At 41.4% G+C, this 14,300-nt stretch overlaps 1 protein-coding gene across 1 annotated transcript; it reads left to right on the top strand.

The window, feature by feature from the left end:
• Positions 1 to 8,078: 8,078 nt before the first annotated feature.
• LOC309385137 (interferon-induced transmembrane protein 10-like) lies at positions 8,079 to 13,817 on the top strand. Its single transcript, XM_081939254.1, has 2 exons — positions 8,079 to 9,146; positions 12,182 to 13,817. The coding sequence occupies exons 1-2, from the start codon at positions 8,604 to 8,606 to the stop codon at positions 12,344 to 12,346; spliced, it is 708 nt and encodes a 235-aa protein (XP_081795380.1). The 5' UTR covers positions 8,079 to 8,603; the 3' UTR covers positions 12,347 to 13,817.
• Positions 13,818 to 14,300: the final 483 nt, after the last annotated feature.

Here is a 14,300-nt window from a genome sequence, read left to right on the forward strand (position 1 = left end):
GCAGCAATTATGGCAGGAACAATTAAACAGGTTTTAAATGAACGAATACACCCGGACCAAAACGGATTTTTACCTCACAGACACATTAAAAATAATACAAGAATCATCCTAGATATAATAGAGTATTACAAGGTGCATCCAGAAAAACAAATGGTACTGATTTTCCTTGATGCACAAAAAGCATTTGACAATGTAATCTGGAAATTTATAACAACACTATTGGATGAGATGAAATATGGAGAAAAATTTATAAAGATGATAGAAGGATTTTATAACAATCAGACAGCCAAAGTTTTGATGAATGGAGAATTAAGAGAAGATTGAAATAAAAAAGGAGTCAGACAGGGATGCCCCCTCTCTCCTTTGCTGTTTATATTAACTCTGGAAATTTTATTAAATGAAATTCAGAAGGACCAGGGAATAAAAGGTTTAAGACTCAAAAATGAAGAATATAAGGCCCAAGCCTATGCTGATGACTTAGTATTTGTTCTAGAGGACCCATTAGAATCCAGCCTGAAATTAATTCAAAAATTAAAAGAATATGGCGAAGTGGCAGGACTAAAGAGCAATAAAGATAAAACAAAAATGATAACCAAGAACATGACAAAAAAGCAAGAAGAGGAACTGGAAGTAGCAACCAGAATGCAAATAACTAAGAAAGTGAAATACTTACGGGTCTGGGTGTCGGCAAAATGTTCCAGAATTAAAGACGATAATTATAATAAATTAGTGATACAAATAAGAAAGATTTAGAAAATTGGAAAAATATTCAGCTATCACTCATGGGACCTATAGCAACAATTAAAATGAATATTTTACCAAAAATCTTATTCCTGTTGCAAGCCGCACCTATTAATCCGGGTAAAAAATTCTTTCAAGAATTAAACAAAATAACCGCTAGGTTCATTTGGCAAGGACGAAAAGCGAGGATTAAATTAAAGTCAATGCAAGACAGCAAGGAGAGGGGAGGTTTAGCATTACCAAATTGGGATCTATACGCATCAGCAGTAACAATAACATGGGTGAAGGATTGGATAGAGCTAAAGAATAAAAGAATTTTGACCTTAGAAGGCCATGATTTGCAAGCAGGCTGGCATACATTCCTATGGGATGATAAAAATAAAACGCACAAATACTTTCAAAATCATTTAATTAGAAGAGCATTATTGCAAAAATGGCTCAAAATTTAAAAAATCTACCATATTTTTCGCCTTATAAGACGCACTTTTTTACTCCAAAAAAGAGGATGAAAATCTGGGTGCGTCTTATAGGCCGAATGTAGCCACCTGGGCAATGGTGGGTTTCTGCTGGTTGGTCAATGAACCCGGAAACCCCGCCCCTGTCACTCACTCGCAAGTCCTTGGCGTTTTTTTGCATCGGGGCTTGCTGCAAGAGAGAGGGAGCAAAGACCTTTTCCGGATTGGTGGTGGTGGAGGTGCGGGCCCGTACTCACTAAAGCAAGTCAGGGGAAGTCCTTTGCGCCAGCTGGAAAAAATCTTCACTCCCCCCCCCCCTGCAGCATGCCCCGATGCAAAAAATGGCGAGATCTCTTCTCAGAAATGTCTTCTTGGGCTGGCCAGATCTCTCTCCAGATATTGCGGCTTTTTAAGGGTTTTCTTTTTAAAAAAACACCTGTCCGAACTATCTTGAAAATCTGTGATATTGCTTTGGGAGGGGGCAGGCGGCAGCATTTGCCCCTGCCGCCCTCCCTGGGCACCTGCAGACTTGGAGCCTGCAGCTTTAAAACAAGCCTTTGCACAGCTGCCCGTCTTTCCCCTCCGAAAGCAACCTCGCAGGTTTTCAAGATCGTCTGCAGAGGCGTTTGGCGCGAACTCCTCTCCTGTTCCTTCTTCTGGGGGGGGGCTGCCTTGCTTTGACAGCCACCTCGTTTCCAATTGGTGGGTGGGGGAGAAATCCTCTGCATGGATCCCCCCAATTGGAAGGAGGAGGCTCCATCTGCGGGGGGAGAGATCCCCCTCACATTCTGTCTGTCTGTCTCTCACTCTCCCTCCCTCCCTCCTTCTCTCTCTATCTCTCTGTGTTTCTCTCTCCTCCCTTCCTCTCTGTGTGTATATGTGTGTGTGTGTGTGTCTGTCTGTCTGTCCCTCACTCAATCACTCACTCTGTGTGTGTGTCTCTCTCTCTCTCTCTCTGTGTCTCTGTCTATCTGTCCCTCTCTCGGTCCCAACTGGAGAACAGCCTTTTCTGTCCCCTTACCAGCCCATCCGGGAAGATGAGGAACGCGAGGGGGATCCCCCCCCCACGTTTGGGCTCCGAACTAGCGGAGCCTCGTCCTTCTTTTTAAGCAGGCGATCTTTAAGCAGGCGATCTTTAAGCAGGCGATCTTTAAGCAGGCGATCTTTAAGCAGGCGATCTTCGGCTGCTGCACAAGCAGCGCTGCCTTCTTCTCTCTGATAGCTGCCTGCTTAAAAAGAAGGACGAGGCTCCGCTGGTTCGGAGCCCATCCGCGGGGGGGAGGGATCCCCCTCGCGTTCCTCATCTTCCCGGATGGGCTGGTAAGGGGACAGAAAAGGTTGTTCTCCAGTCTCCCTCGCCTCCCCCCCCCCCCGGAAGCCCTCCGGAAGCTTCAGGGACCTTCAGGACGCTTCCCTGAAGTCTCCGGAGCAGTCAAAATGAACCTCCGAGGAAACCGGAAGTCACTTCCGGTTCGCTCGGAGGGTCGTTTTGAGCGCTCCGAAGGCTTCAGAGACCTTCAGGACGCTTCCCTGAAGCCTCCGGAGTAGTCAAAATGAACCTCCGAGCAAACCGGAAGTCCGTTCCCGAACTTCCGGTTTGCCCATAGGGCTGGTTTTTTGCGCTCCGGAGGCTTCAGGGAAGCTCATGAAGCCTCTGGAGGGCTTCCGGGGGGGGGGAGGCTTTTTTCGCCCTCCCCAGGCTATAAAGCCTCTGGAGCCTGGGGAGGGCGAAAATGGCTTTTAAAAGGGGTGAAACCTAGCTGGCCAGCGCGCGCCTGCACACTGGCCAGCTAACATGGCAGCGCCTCGCGTAACCTGACAAATGGCTCAGCGTGCCACCTGTGGCACGCGTGCCATAGGTTCGCCATCACTGCTCTAGACAAAGGGAGCAAGACTGTGTATAAAACTACAGGTTTTAGCTTGTTCAGCATGGCAGGAAAGATATTCCACAGGATTTTATTGGAGACATAACTATGAGCAAAATTTGGGAAGTGACTGCAGTTTTTAGGCCAGCAGGGAGTGTACACAAGATTTTTGCTCTTTGACAAGTCATTATGCAATATGAGAAAATTTATGACTTATTTGATGACTTAAATAAAATGCATAATATGAATAGGTTTGAATGTTTTGAATAAATATGGAACAGCAAATTGCTGGATTTGATAAGAAGACTATAGAATGGAATTGATATGTTTTGAAACCCAGGTGATTGTATTATTGATTGCAAGTTACATATAAGAGTAAATAGATGAATGTGTTTTACCTGAATGTTTCCTAAAGTGAATGAAGAAATTTTAAGATATTCAAATATTGAAAAATATTAATGCAGTGTATGATCTAGTGCAGGAAATGAAAGTGTGGCAGAAATGAATATTCTGCACACTTTGTCATGTGAAAAATTGAGTATATCAGAGAAGCCATAAAAGTAAGTTGAATAAAGTGGAAATGGGTTATTTGGACACAGTATATTAGGAGATAGGGGCAAGAATGAACGGATGCTGGAAGAATGTGGACTGAAGACCTAAGTGAAGGATCAGCCTGAATGTTGTGCTGTTTGATCATATAAACAAGGAGGCAGGATGGATGAATTGCAAAACAAAGATAAGAACGAAAACTGAATGAGTCAAGAGGGAGGGAAAAATGAGAAAATTGTGAGAAACTTGAATGGAACTGATGAGATCCTGAAAAGGAGGTGAGTAAAAAGAAAGAAAAGGCAGTGCATAGATGTGGTAGAAGCAAGAAAGCCTGTTAAGATAGGAGGATATGGAAAGGTGTAATATATGATGTTGGGTAAACTAAATGTCTTTTTTTGTCTTTGGGACTCAATTACTAAGCACAACAAAAAGGAATCACAATTGCAACTTACAATTTTACTTCCACCTTCTCTATTAACTTTGCTTGCTACAAGTCAGTTGCAAAGTGGCAATCATGTGATTGAGGGACCCTCCCTGCAATGATCATGAATGCAAGGATTTGTTGCAAAGTCTGTGAATTTTTTTTTTAGCACTAATGCAACTTCAAAAAATTGCTGCATAGGGCAGCCATTTGCAAGCATGTACTTACCTGTAATATCTGTCTTAGCCACTGAGCCATCGCGTCCCTATAATTGTATAGGTCCTAGTTAATATAACAAAAGGTACATTTGTGTTTTTACCATCTGCATAGAATCTTTAGTCCCCACTAATGTCTACCTTTTAAAATAATAAAATTACTTATCTTTATTATGTCTTGCAAAACTTACCGAATCTATTTTCCATCAGCAGCTTTTTTGTTCTTTATAATTAATTCCAAAATCTAATTGTAAGAGTTTCAATATTCCAAATTTATCTGGACCCTGTTTATAACTTTATAAGATTAAAATTTTATTTAACTTTTTACTGTTTATTTCAAATATAGATTTTTTAAGCTTATGATTTAAAAAAATTCCCATTCAGGATTAAAAGAAAAGCCATCCGGCATTTTTAAACTTGTTATTCTGAAGAATTTGAATAACTTAAAAGTACCATTGGAAGAAATGTCCTTCTGGGTTCAGCTCCGTGGGGAAAAAGACACTGGAAACATGGGGGCAGCTTGGAAAGATGGTTTTAATGGTGGACAGGACCGCATGGCTTGAGTCCTGAACAGAGAAGGTGATCACATGCTTCAATGTTGGTGAAGAAAAAGAGAAGGGAAGAGAAGGGAAGAGAAGAGCCTTGCAGGGCTTTTTATAATCTGTTCTGCCCCACCTATCTGTTTCCTGTTCCTGTGTAAGAAATGTATTCTGATTGGTTGCCAGACTCCCATGGGCCCGTGCAAGGGCAACCCTCTAGGCTGAGTTTGAATCCAGGTTTGATTGAGTTTAGATGCCATGTGGTCAGTTGAGTAAAGGCTTATTATCCTGCCTTAATCCCATCACTCTGGAGTTGAAGAGGAGAACTCTTTATTATGTAAAGTGGAGTAGCTTGGCCTTCTTAATGGCCCATTGACAAAGTGGAGATGGGCAGGAAGCTGCAGGAATTTACTTTGTGTTTAAAATGTGTTTCTCCCTTTTTCATATCCAGGAAAATATAATATTCTGCCTTATCAATATTTCCTAGGATATTTCATTTTTCTGGGAGAGGGCTGGGTGATAACTTCCTACAGTACTTAATAAGCAATTTCCAAAAGTGGCTACAAAGTAAGGTTAGTGAAGTGGCTTTTATAAAGCTGATCCCAGCAAAGATCAGCCCTCTGGGACATATGGGTGATCTCCCATCCTCTCCTCACCCCAGAAATTTCCAAAGAGCTGGTCTACTCACCAGGTTTTTGTTCTTTGCTGTTTCTTGGCTCTGTTTTCAAGGAGTCCTCTTCAATCTCTGTAAATTGCTTAGAGAGGGCTGTAAAGTGCTGTGAAGCAGTATTTAAGTCTAAGTGCTATTGCTATTATGTCTTTATATACATGGAAGGTGTAGCTCACACTTAATACATTTAACAAAATGTGGAATTCTGGTACTTTTTACATGATTGTGATTTAAATATTTCTTCCTATTGTGTCTCTTTATTATTGCAAAACAAAGTAGGATAAGTATACAAGGAAGTCATAGAAAGTGGACCAGTTCGTGTGATCAATCCTATAACCCCCTGATGGTGAACCAGTTGGCACGCGAGTCAGAGGTGGCATGCAGTGCCCTGTTGGCACGCGAGCCGTCGCCCCGGTTCAGCTCTGCCGTATATGCGCCTCCTGCCGGCCACTTGGTACTCAGGTCTCTGCTGTCCATGCATGGGGGGGGGGTAGGTTTCCGAAATCCATCACGCAGTTTGTGTCCAAAATATCTGTCTGCCTTTCGCAGAGTTTATTTGGCTTTTTATAAAGTTTTTACAAGCAAAGCACAGAGCAACAACACATTGCTATAACAGGTTCACTCCCCCAAATCTTCCCTAGAGAATCAAGAATACTATTCAGGCCAAGGATACCTCATGCCTTTGCTCTGGTGAATTAATGAGCTAAAGATAACGGCTGTGCATCACCTTTCCTTTATTCCTGCATTTGGTTCTGCTAATTAGGTGAGCTTGTAGGTTTCCAAGATCATGGTAATTTCTATGCATGTCTTTACATAGCTTTACCTCTCATTCCTACAGGGGGGCTGTGCAGGGGGTTACATGCGCATGCGTGGGAGAGTGGGGCACATGCACGGGAGTTGCACGCATTGCATTTTAGGGATTCAAGCGCACTTTGGGCACTCAGTCTGGGAAAGGTTAGCCGTCACTGCTAAAACCCTTCTCTTAAAGTTTTCATACCATCAGGCAAAATGCTTGATCAGAAGTGGTTTAAAGAGCATTGTCATCTACTTGAAATGTTGAAGGGAGACAGAAAAGCTAATTGTATGAGATTCATTGTCATAGAAATTAAAATCAGTACTAGTAATGAAAAGTGGGTAACCAGAAACACTAACCAAGGACTAATTCAAGTAGACAATGATGTCTATGGAGATTCTGTCATCCAGGTCATGGTTGTCCCAAAAGTGCTTTTTCAAGAGGCAACTGGACCAGGGATAGGCTTCAAAAATTTTAGCAAGGGGTTCTCTGCCTTGTTGCTGGGTGGGAGTGGCCATGGTGGGCGTGGCCTAGTCAACCTCCTGCACCACAGTGGGGGGGCATTTTTGCCCTCCCCGGGCTCTGGAGGCTTTCCCGAACTCCTGGTAGGCCTGTTTTTTGCCCTCCCCGATACTCTGCACACGCCCTGCACTTACCTACATCCAAAACGGACCGTGTTGGGACTCCTGGGAGGGGAGGGGTGGGTGGGGCCAGTCATGAATGAGATTTGGGGTTCTCCAAACTGCACAGAATCTTAGCTTGAGGTTCTTCTGAACCCCTGCGAACCTCCAGCAGGGCACCCCTGAACAGGACTTTCTTCAGCTGAAGTAGCTTCTTAAATGAGATGCAAAATGTCTTCAAAAAAAACCCAGAAAGTCAATTGCCTTTTGAAAAAGCATGTTTGGAGCATGCAAAAATGGTTTTCCTTCTCTGTCCCATGGCCTTAATCCCTCACTCACGTTTGTTTGCCTCAGCTTCTGCCAATTAGTTTGTTGATGCTTTGGTTGCTGTTCTGTTGCTATAGAAACCTGCGTAACATTTCTGTTTCAGAGGCGAATGCAATGTAGTTAATAATAAAGGATATGAAAAAAGTCAAGTCTTCAGGTTGAAGTCAACTTTTAGTGACTTTCTGGAAACAAATGTAGCTTTTTTGTGGACATACCAAATTGGTGTGACATATTCTTCCTTTGGGATGGATTTTTTGGTAAAGTTGTATACACAGAAAAATGTCAAAAGGCTTCTTCTGTTAATTCAGCTATTTTTGTACCAGCACTTTACTGAGGCTTCTGGTATATGGATGAAATAATTATTTCTCCCTTTGGGAATTTTTTTAAAAAAATATTCCTCAAAATATTTTATTCTTTTAGGAGAGGGGTGGCTTCCCACAATAGTTTCACATTTTTGGAAAGGAAATAAGCCCGATTGCCTTATGCCAAGTGTCTGGTATGTTTAATATTGATAGCAATCGGGTAAATTGATCTAAACATAAGGGTAATCACAGGAGGCTATTGGTTAACCACAATAAATACGTCACAAATCCCTATTCCACATTGCTAAGCCACGTTTTGTAAAGATTGGCTTTAGACAGATAAAATCAGACCAAGAAATCATACATTCAACGTAAAGAAATTGTAAGGCCCAATAATAATAATACGCTTAAGCTCGTAAATGCCAAACAAGAAACTTAAACTGAGGCTTGAATAATGTAGCATTTAATCTTGATCAAGGTTAAATGTTCAGCTGTGCCAAACACATACAACATACATGCAGGGAAGAGTTACACTTCAGAGAAGTGTACTTCCTTTTTATACAGTTAGAAACGTCATAAAATAATATCCTGGTTTCCTTAATGGTTTTGTATATTCCTGCAAAAGGTTACAATATTCCTCCATTAGCCTTATCTGCCTTATCTCTTTCCTCTGTTCTCACCATTGGCCATTTAGCCCTCTGCTGTGAAGGGAACAGATCAAAGGTGAGACCTATATTTTGACAACTGCCAGATACTTCACAGACCCCAATAACAGCATTTTTTCTTAGTTGCAGGAAATACAAACATAAGGGTCTAATGTGGCATATTTGTGTTACAACTACAAAGGGCATAACAGGCATAGTAAAAGGCATAACATATATGTGTTACAGGAAACAAATATTCACAGCATGCAAGTATACAAAGGCATCATCTATATAGTATTATTTGGTATATCCTTATTACTATTCCCCTTCAAAATGTTAAGGTCCTACTTTGGCAAATAGTGGTTTATGTGTTCTACCACATTGCCTGACCCATGACCACAGGTAAATCTGTTTCCAAAAGTAACTTAATTTTCAGGGCCAGGTCGTGTTAACTTTAGTTACATGGAATTCTTTGTTGAGCCTACAGGGTTACGAAAGTTATGCCGTTCCTCTAAGTGGAAATTCATGTTCAAACATATGACGATCCGGCATAAAGAACACATTGCGAAACTTAAAATCATTTTTTTCCCGAGAAACACCCTGAAGAGTCAACTTTCGATTCCCCAACGAGGACCGCCTTTCCTGGCTGCAGCGATCTCCCGCTTCTCAGTTCTGTGCAGAGAAAATCGCTCAGCCCCACCTCCAGACTTTCAGAGCCTTGTGGTCGTCCGCTTCCTCCCCGGGAAAAAGATGGCGAACGCTATCCCGTTCTCCCACTCGATGCATGGCCAGGTAGGCTTGCCGAGTTATGAGCAGCTGAAGGAAGAGCATGATCTGGGAATCCTCGACGATGCCGGGGCGCCGGCTGGGGCCACGGTGATCCGCATGCACTCGCCGCAGGTCTATACAACGCCGCCCCGCGACCATATCATTTGGTCCTTCTGCACCACCTTGTACTTCAACATTTTCTGCCTTGGGTTTTTGGCGTTGTTTTTTTCCGTTAAGGTGAGAAGACGCGCTGGGTTTGTGTGTGTGTGTGTGTGTGCATTTCCCGCTTCTCCGCCCTTCCCAGGACATATTTGGGGGAAAACGAGGTTCTGATCGGACGCCTGCGTTTTAAAGTTAACTGGCTTAAGAAGTCGATCCTAACTATCGGTACTCCGAGCTTTGTGGGATTTCTAATTAGCAGTGGGTTCATTAAGGCCATTTACACCTTTATCTTTTCATTAAGGCCGTTCCTCTGTGGCCCTGTCGGCGAATTGATTTTTCTCCTTTGGAGCCTTAAGGCGTGATTTGGGAGTGATTTGATCCTCTTTAAGATAGTCCAATATCTCTATACAAACAGAAAGCGACCTTGGAATTAGAGAGCTAAAGCCAGGTAGCCCAGAGAAGGGAATCGGTGGGGCTGCCCTGTGCAATGTAATGTGGAAATTCCGCACGAAAAAGGGGGTCTGCTTTCTCCCCCTACAGCACCTGCTTTTTTTTTGCGTTTGTTGTATAAATCAGGCGTTAGAGGATACTTTACTACAGGGGTGTCCAAACTTGGGAACTTTAAGACTTGTGGACTTCAGCTGGCTGGGGAATTCTGGGAGTTGAAGTCCACAAGTCTTAAAGTTCCCAAGTTTGGACACCCCTGCTTTACTACTTTGTAATTTCTTCTTCTCATTGGCTGGATTTGCAAATCATCAGTCATATTTTATCCTAATAAGTTGTGTGAACCCAGCCTAAAAACCTAATTATTGGTTGTCACCTGAAAACGTAATGTTTGATTGAGTAAGGAATTGTTAAGTCAACTGTGGGTATATACATTGTGCATGGTGTACCATTTCTCATTTTGAAGGGGGGGGGAGTTTTCCCACTGCTATAATATATTTTTATTTATGTTTATCCCATCTTTATTAATTTTATAAAGAGGTTGAAGCAGTGAACATACCTAATACTCCTTCTTTCTCCCATTTTCTCCACAACCAACCTACTTGTGGAAGATTGGGCTGAGAGGGAGAGGGAGTGACTGCCCACCCAGCTGGCTTTCATGCTTAAGACACGATTGCTACTGTCCTGGTTTCTAGCCTGAACATTCATATTTATTACTTCATGACTCAATATTTCATGGGATGGCAAATGTCCTTAAAAATAATGATCTGTGTAGTGATATGAAGATACAGTGTTTTGATAACACCCTGTGGCACCCGAGGCTGCATTTATTAAGCAGTGCATTGGCAGGTATGAAGCAGCCTTAAATCTTGAAAGAATTAAGGAATGAAAGTATCTGAGTAGCATATTAGGTACACATCCTGCCATCTTGTACAGTTTTTGCAGGCAAGAGAGAACTGGCTAAGTTTACATCATACTTAGGGAGCGGAATGTAATGTGAACCTGGCTAGTTATGGTTTATTCAGGAATCTATGATGAAACAAATCCTGACTTAATGTTGAGAAAAATTGCTTTTGCTTTCTAAGATTGCAGAACCTTTCTGCAAATACTGAAGTGTAAATACAGTATTTGCATGGTATATCGCCATCTACTACTATGCTTGGCATCTGATGGATCTGCTCTGGAAATCATCACCAGGCATCCAAGTTAATATTTTGCCCATGTGTGCAGCTGAATTCATGCATTCTGCTAAGCTTTGTCTCATGAGCTTTTCCATGGATGTTGTTGAAAAAATCAAATTGTCCTCACTGCCAGTACAGTTATCATGCTGCGTATTTCCTGATGTGAATTAATCTGTCCAATCATTATAATTCTCTGTATTTTGTTTGGAATGTAATTTAAGATATAACCCATAAAACACAACATCCACAAATCAGTTTAGATAATTTCACAGAAATCTCTGTAAGCAGTTCACTTGTAGGAAAAGATGTCTAATCCAGTGCAGAGAATTCTAACAAAAGGCCAGATTCATTCACATATAGAAGTATGCTGCATGATAATTGTTCTGGCAGTTGGGCAACCAAAACTCTTGAGTTCCTTAATTTTCAGTTACTGCATTTCCATCTAAAACTCATAAGCTTTCTGAAGCACCAGTTTTAAAATGCAATGGGTGGAAAGAGGAACTTCACTTCAAAAGAAGTAATCCTACTCTTAAAGCTGCAGCTGAGTGCAGTGCTCAGTTGAGATCAAAATTAAACATAATTTAACAAAACATACAGAGAGGTGTATGATGCTTCTTCGAATTCCTTGATTTCAAAATTTGCTGCTACTCAGTGTAGACAACAATCCAGACAACTGCAGACACAACTGTACAGCCACTTTTTACATGCATTAAAAGAGTTAGTGTTAAACTAAGGTAGACCTCGACTTACAACCATTTGCTTAGTGACCATTTAAAAAGTTACCAAAAAAGTTACACCTGAAAAAGGTGACTTATGACCATTTACACTTATGACCATTGCAGCTTCCCTGTGGTCACCTGATCAAAATTCGAATGCTTGGCAACTGGCATGTACTTATGACGGTTGCTGTGTCCCAAGATCATGTGATCATTCTTTGCAACCTTCTGATAAGCAAAGTCAATGGAGAAGCCAGATTCACTTAACCATATTACTAATTTAATTACAGTGATTCATTTTACAACTGGGGCTACAAAGGTTATAAAATGGGGCAAAACTCACCTAACAACCATCTTGTTTACCAATGAAAAATTTGACTTCAATTGTGGTTATAAATCAAGAATACTTGTACCTAACCTAAACAGGCTGTTTCCTGAATAGTAATGGGAGCCATGCAACGTAATTCCAATTATATTTCTGGAGTGTACGGTTAAGGCAAAGACAAAAATGTGTATGTTTCCTAGAAACCATAGTTCACATAACGAACAATATTGCAAGTTTCAGCCACATTTGTTCCGCCTAGCTCATCTTTGCAAGTGAGATGTTTTGACCTGTTCTCAGTTCCCCTCATTATATCAACATGGCATCTGTTTTGCAGATAATATTTTCTGTTTAGTTTGGTGCCATAACTGAAGCTCAGGAAGTTGGCAATAGTTCTTTTATGGGTTGCTTCTAGTAATGGATCTTTTCTTTCTTCTCTCCTAACAGGCCAGAGATCGCAAAGTGATTGGGGACTACAATAGTGCTGCCAGCTATGGCTCTACTGCCAGGTGCCTGAACCTTCTTGCCCTCCTGCTGAATATCCTGGTGGTTGTAATTGTCATTGTCGTCGTCGTAATAATTGTATCAAATAGTTACCCTCACCCTCAATGAACCACGCGCGCCAGCGTAATTTCCTTTTGAAAATTACCCACCTCCTGTCCTTGATACAAGAGCTTCGGCTCCTATATCTTTGTGGTTGATCTTCTCCCTTCACCCCTAATCCTAATGTGTTGTTTTGAAAACAGCCCTTGCTTTGAGAAACGAGTGGTGTACAGCAATTGCAACAAGGGCTCTCTTGTCATTGCCAAGTTGGAAGTGGCCAAGGGTCCATCTCAAGAGCTGGAATGTATAATTGAATGACTTGTGTGATTTCAGTCTGTTTCTTAAATATTACACATGGCTTTGCTGTCTCTTTGGCACTCCTAGCTTATTTTTCTACTGGTTATTCTCAGGCAGCCTTTTCTTCAATTGAATGTTACTGATCTGGAAGGACCATGGTGTAACCTGAGGGGAAATTATCACTCTGTGGAGGGTTGTTTTTTTTTTTTTTGTATTTTTCTATGACTTTTGTAATAGAAAATGCTTCTAGGGGTTGTGTTGTTATATTCTAAAACAATTATTAATTTTTTTCAAATAAGCTGTATGGACTTTGTCATGTTTGTAGGGTTTTTAAGGAGCTACAGTCCATCGCAGTGAAAGTGAGCTTATAAATTGTGTAAGACTGGTGTTAATCTGAAGAACCTGCACATTGTGTGTTCCAGCTACCATCTGATGGCATTTCCGTAGTATCTTGGAGATGACTCATAAGTAGCCATTTTAAAAAATCGTTTTTTCTCCATCTTGGCTTCTCCCAAGCAAACACTACTCAGGAGCGGATTATAAGGGATTGCTACGGTAATGGTTACAATTTATCACTTTAGACCAGTGGTTCCCAAGCTTTTCTGGGCCATGCCCCATCTAAGCATATCTAAAATCCTGATGCCCTAATGATAGGTAATTTTTACTTTACTCAAAAAATGAACTCCTACTCGTGCAGAGGAAGCCTAAAAGGCCATTAGAACTGCAGAAAAAAACGATTACGACCAACCTGCCTTCCATTGAGGACCTGGATACTGCAGGAGTCAAAAAGAGGGCTGTGAAAATATTTACAGACCCCTCGCATCCTGGACATAAATTGTTTCAACTCCTACCCTCAAAACAACGCTATGGAGCACTGCACATCAGAACAACTAAACACAAGAAGAGTTTTTCCCTGAACGCCATCACTCTGCTAAACAAATAATCCCCTCAACACTGTCAAACTATTCACTAAGTCTGCATTACTATTCTCATTGTTCCTATCGCCCATCTCCCACTTATGACTGTAACTCTGTTGCTTGTATTCTTACGATTTATATTGATCATTTCCTAGTATGATTTGATTGCTTATTTGTACCCTATGACTATCATTAAGTGTTGAACCTTATGATTCTTGATGAATGTATCTTTTCTTTTTATGTACACTGAGAGCATGTGCACCAAAGACAAATTCCTTGTGTGTACAATCACTTGGCCAATAAAGAATTCTATTCTATTCTATTAATTTGGTTTCAACAAGGTTCAAGTTGCTCCCATTAAAAATCAAATTGCCCCATGTTGGGAACCACTGCTTCAGACATTGATCCACACCAAGTATCTTTCTCAGAGATACCTTGCCATGGCAAATGTATACAGTACTTATGCCATGGAAATCAATTTAAATGTCATTGTGACATCTGTGCATACACATTAGTCCCGGAGGTCATACCTAAATTCCTATGCATTACTGAAGAAGTGTTCACTTGAAAGAATTAAATCTGGAGAAATTTTGGGAGCTGCAGGCTTATGGCTACTGTACAAGGGTCTAAATCTTTACTCTCTGGAACTGACTTCTTGCAGATTTTCTGGAAAATCTGGGCAACGATCCATTGACAATTATCTAGCTCTGGACTTAACAAATCACAGAATTGTTTGGAACAGTCTTGGAGGCTAATTTTAGGACTGGACATTCCAATGCATTCAGTCAGAACACTGGGATGAGTAAACC

This window comes from Natrix helvetica (assembly GCF_964273705.1).
Source record: "Natrix helvetica genome assembly, chromosome: 1".
Classification (NCBI taxonomy): Eukaryota; Metazoa; Chordata; class Lepidosauria; order Squamata; family Natricidae; genus Natrix; species Natrix helvetica.

What these genes read in the sequence shown, in the direction of transcription:
- LOC309385137 (XM_081939254.1), top strand. Translation starts at nt 8,604, where the DNA reads ATGGAATTCTTTGTTGAGCCTACAGGGTTACGAAAGTTATGCCGTTCC. An exon ending in CGTTGTTTTTTTCCGTTAAG is followed by an intron (nt 9,147 to 12,181) that starts GTGAGAAGACGC and finishes CTCTCCTAACAG; the next exon opens with GCCAGAGATCGCAAAGTGAT.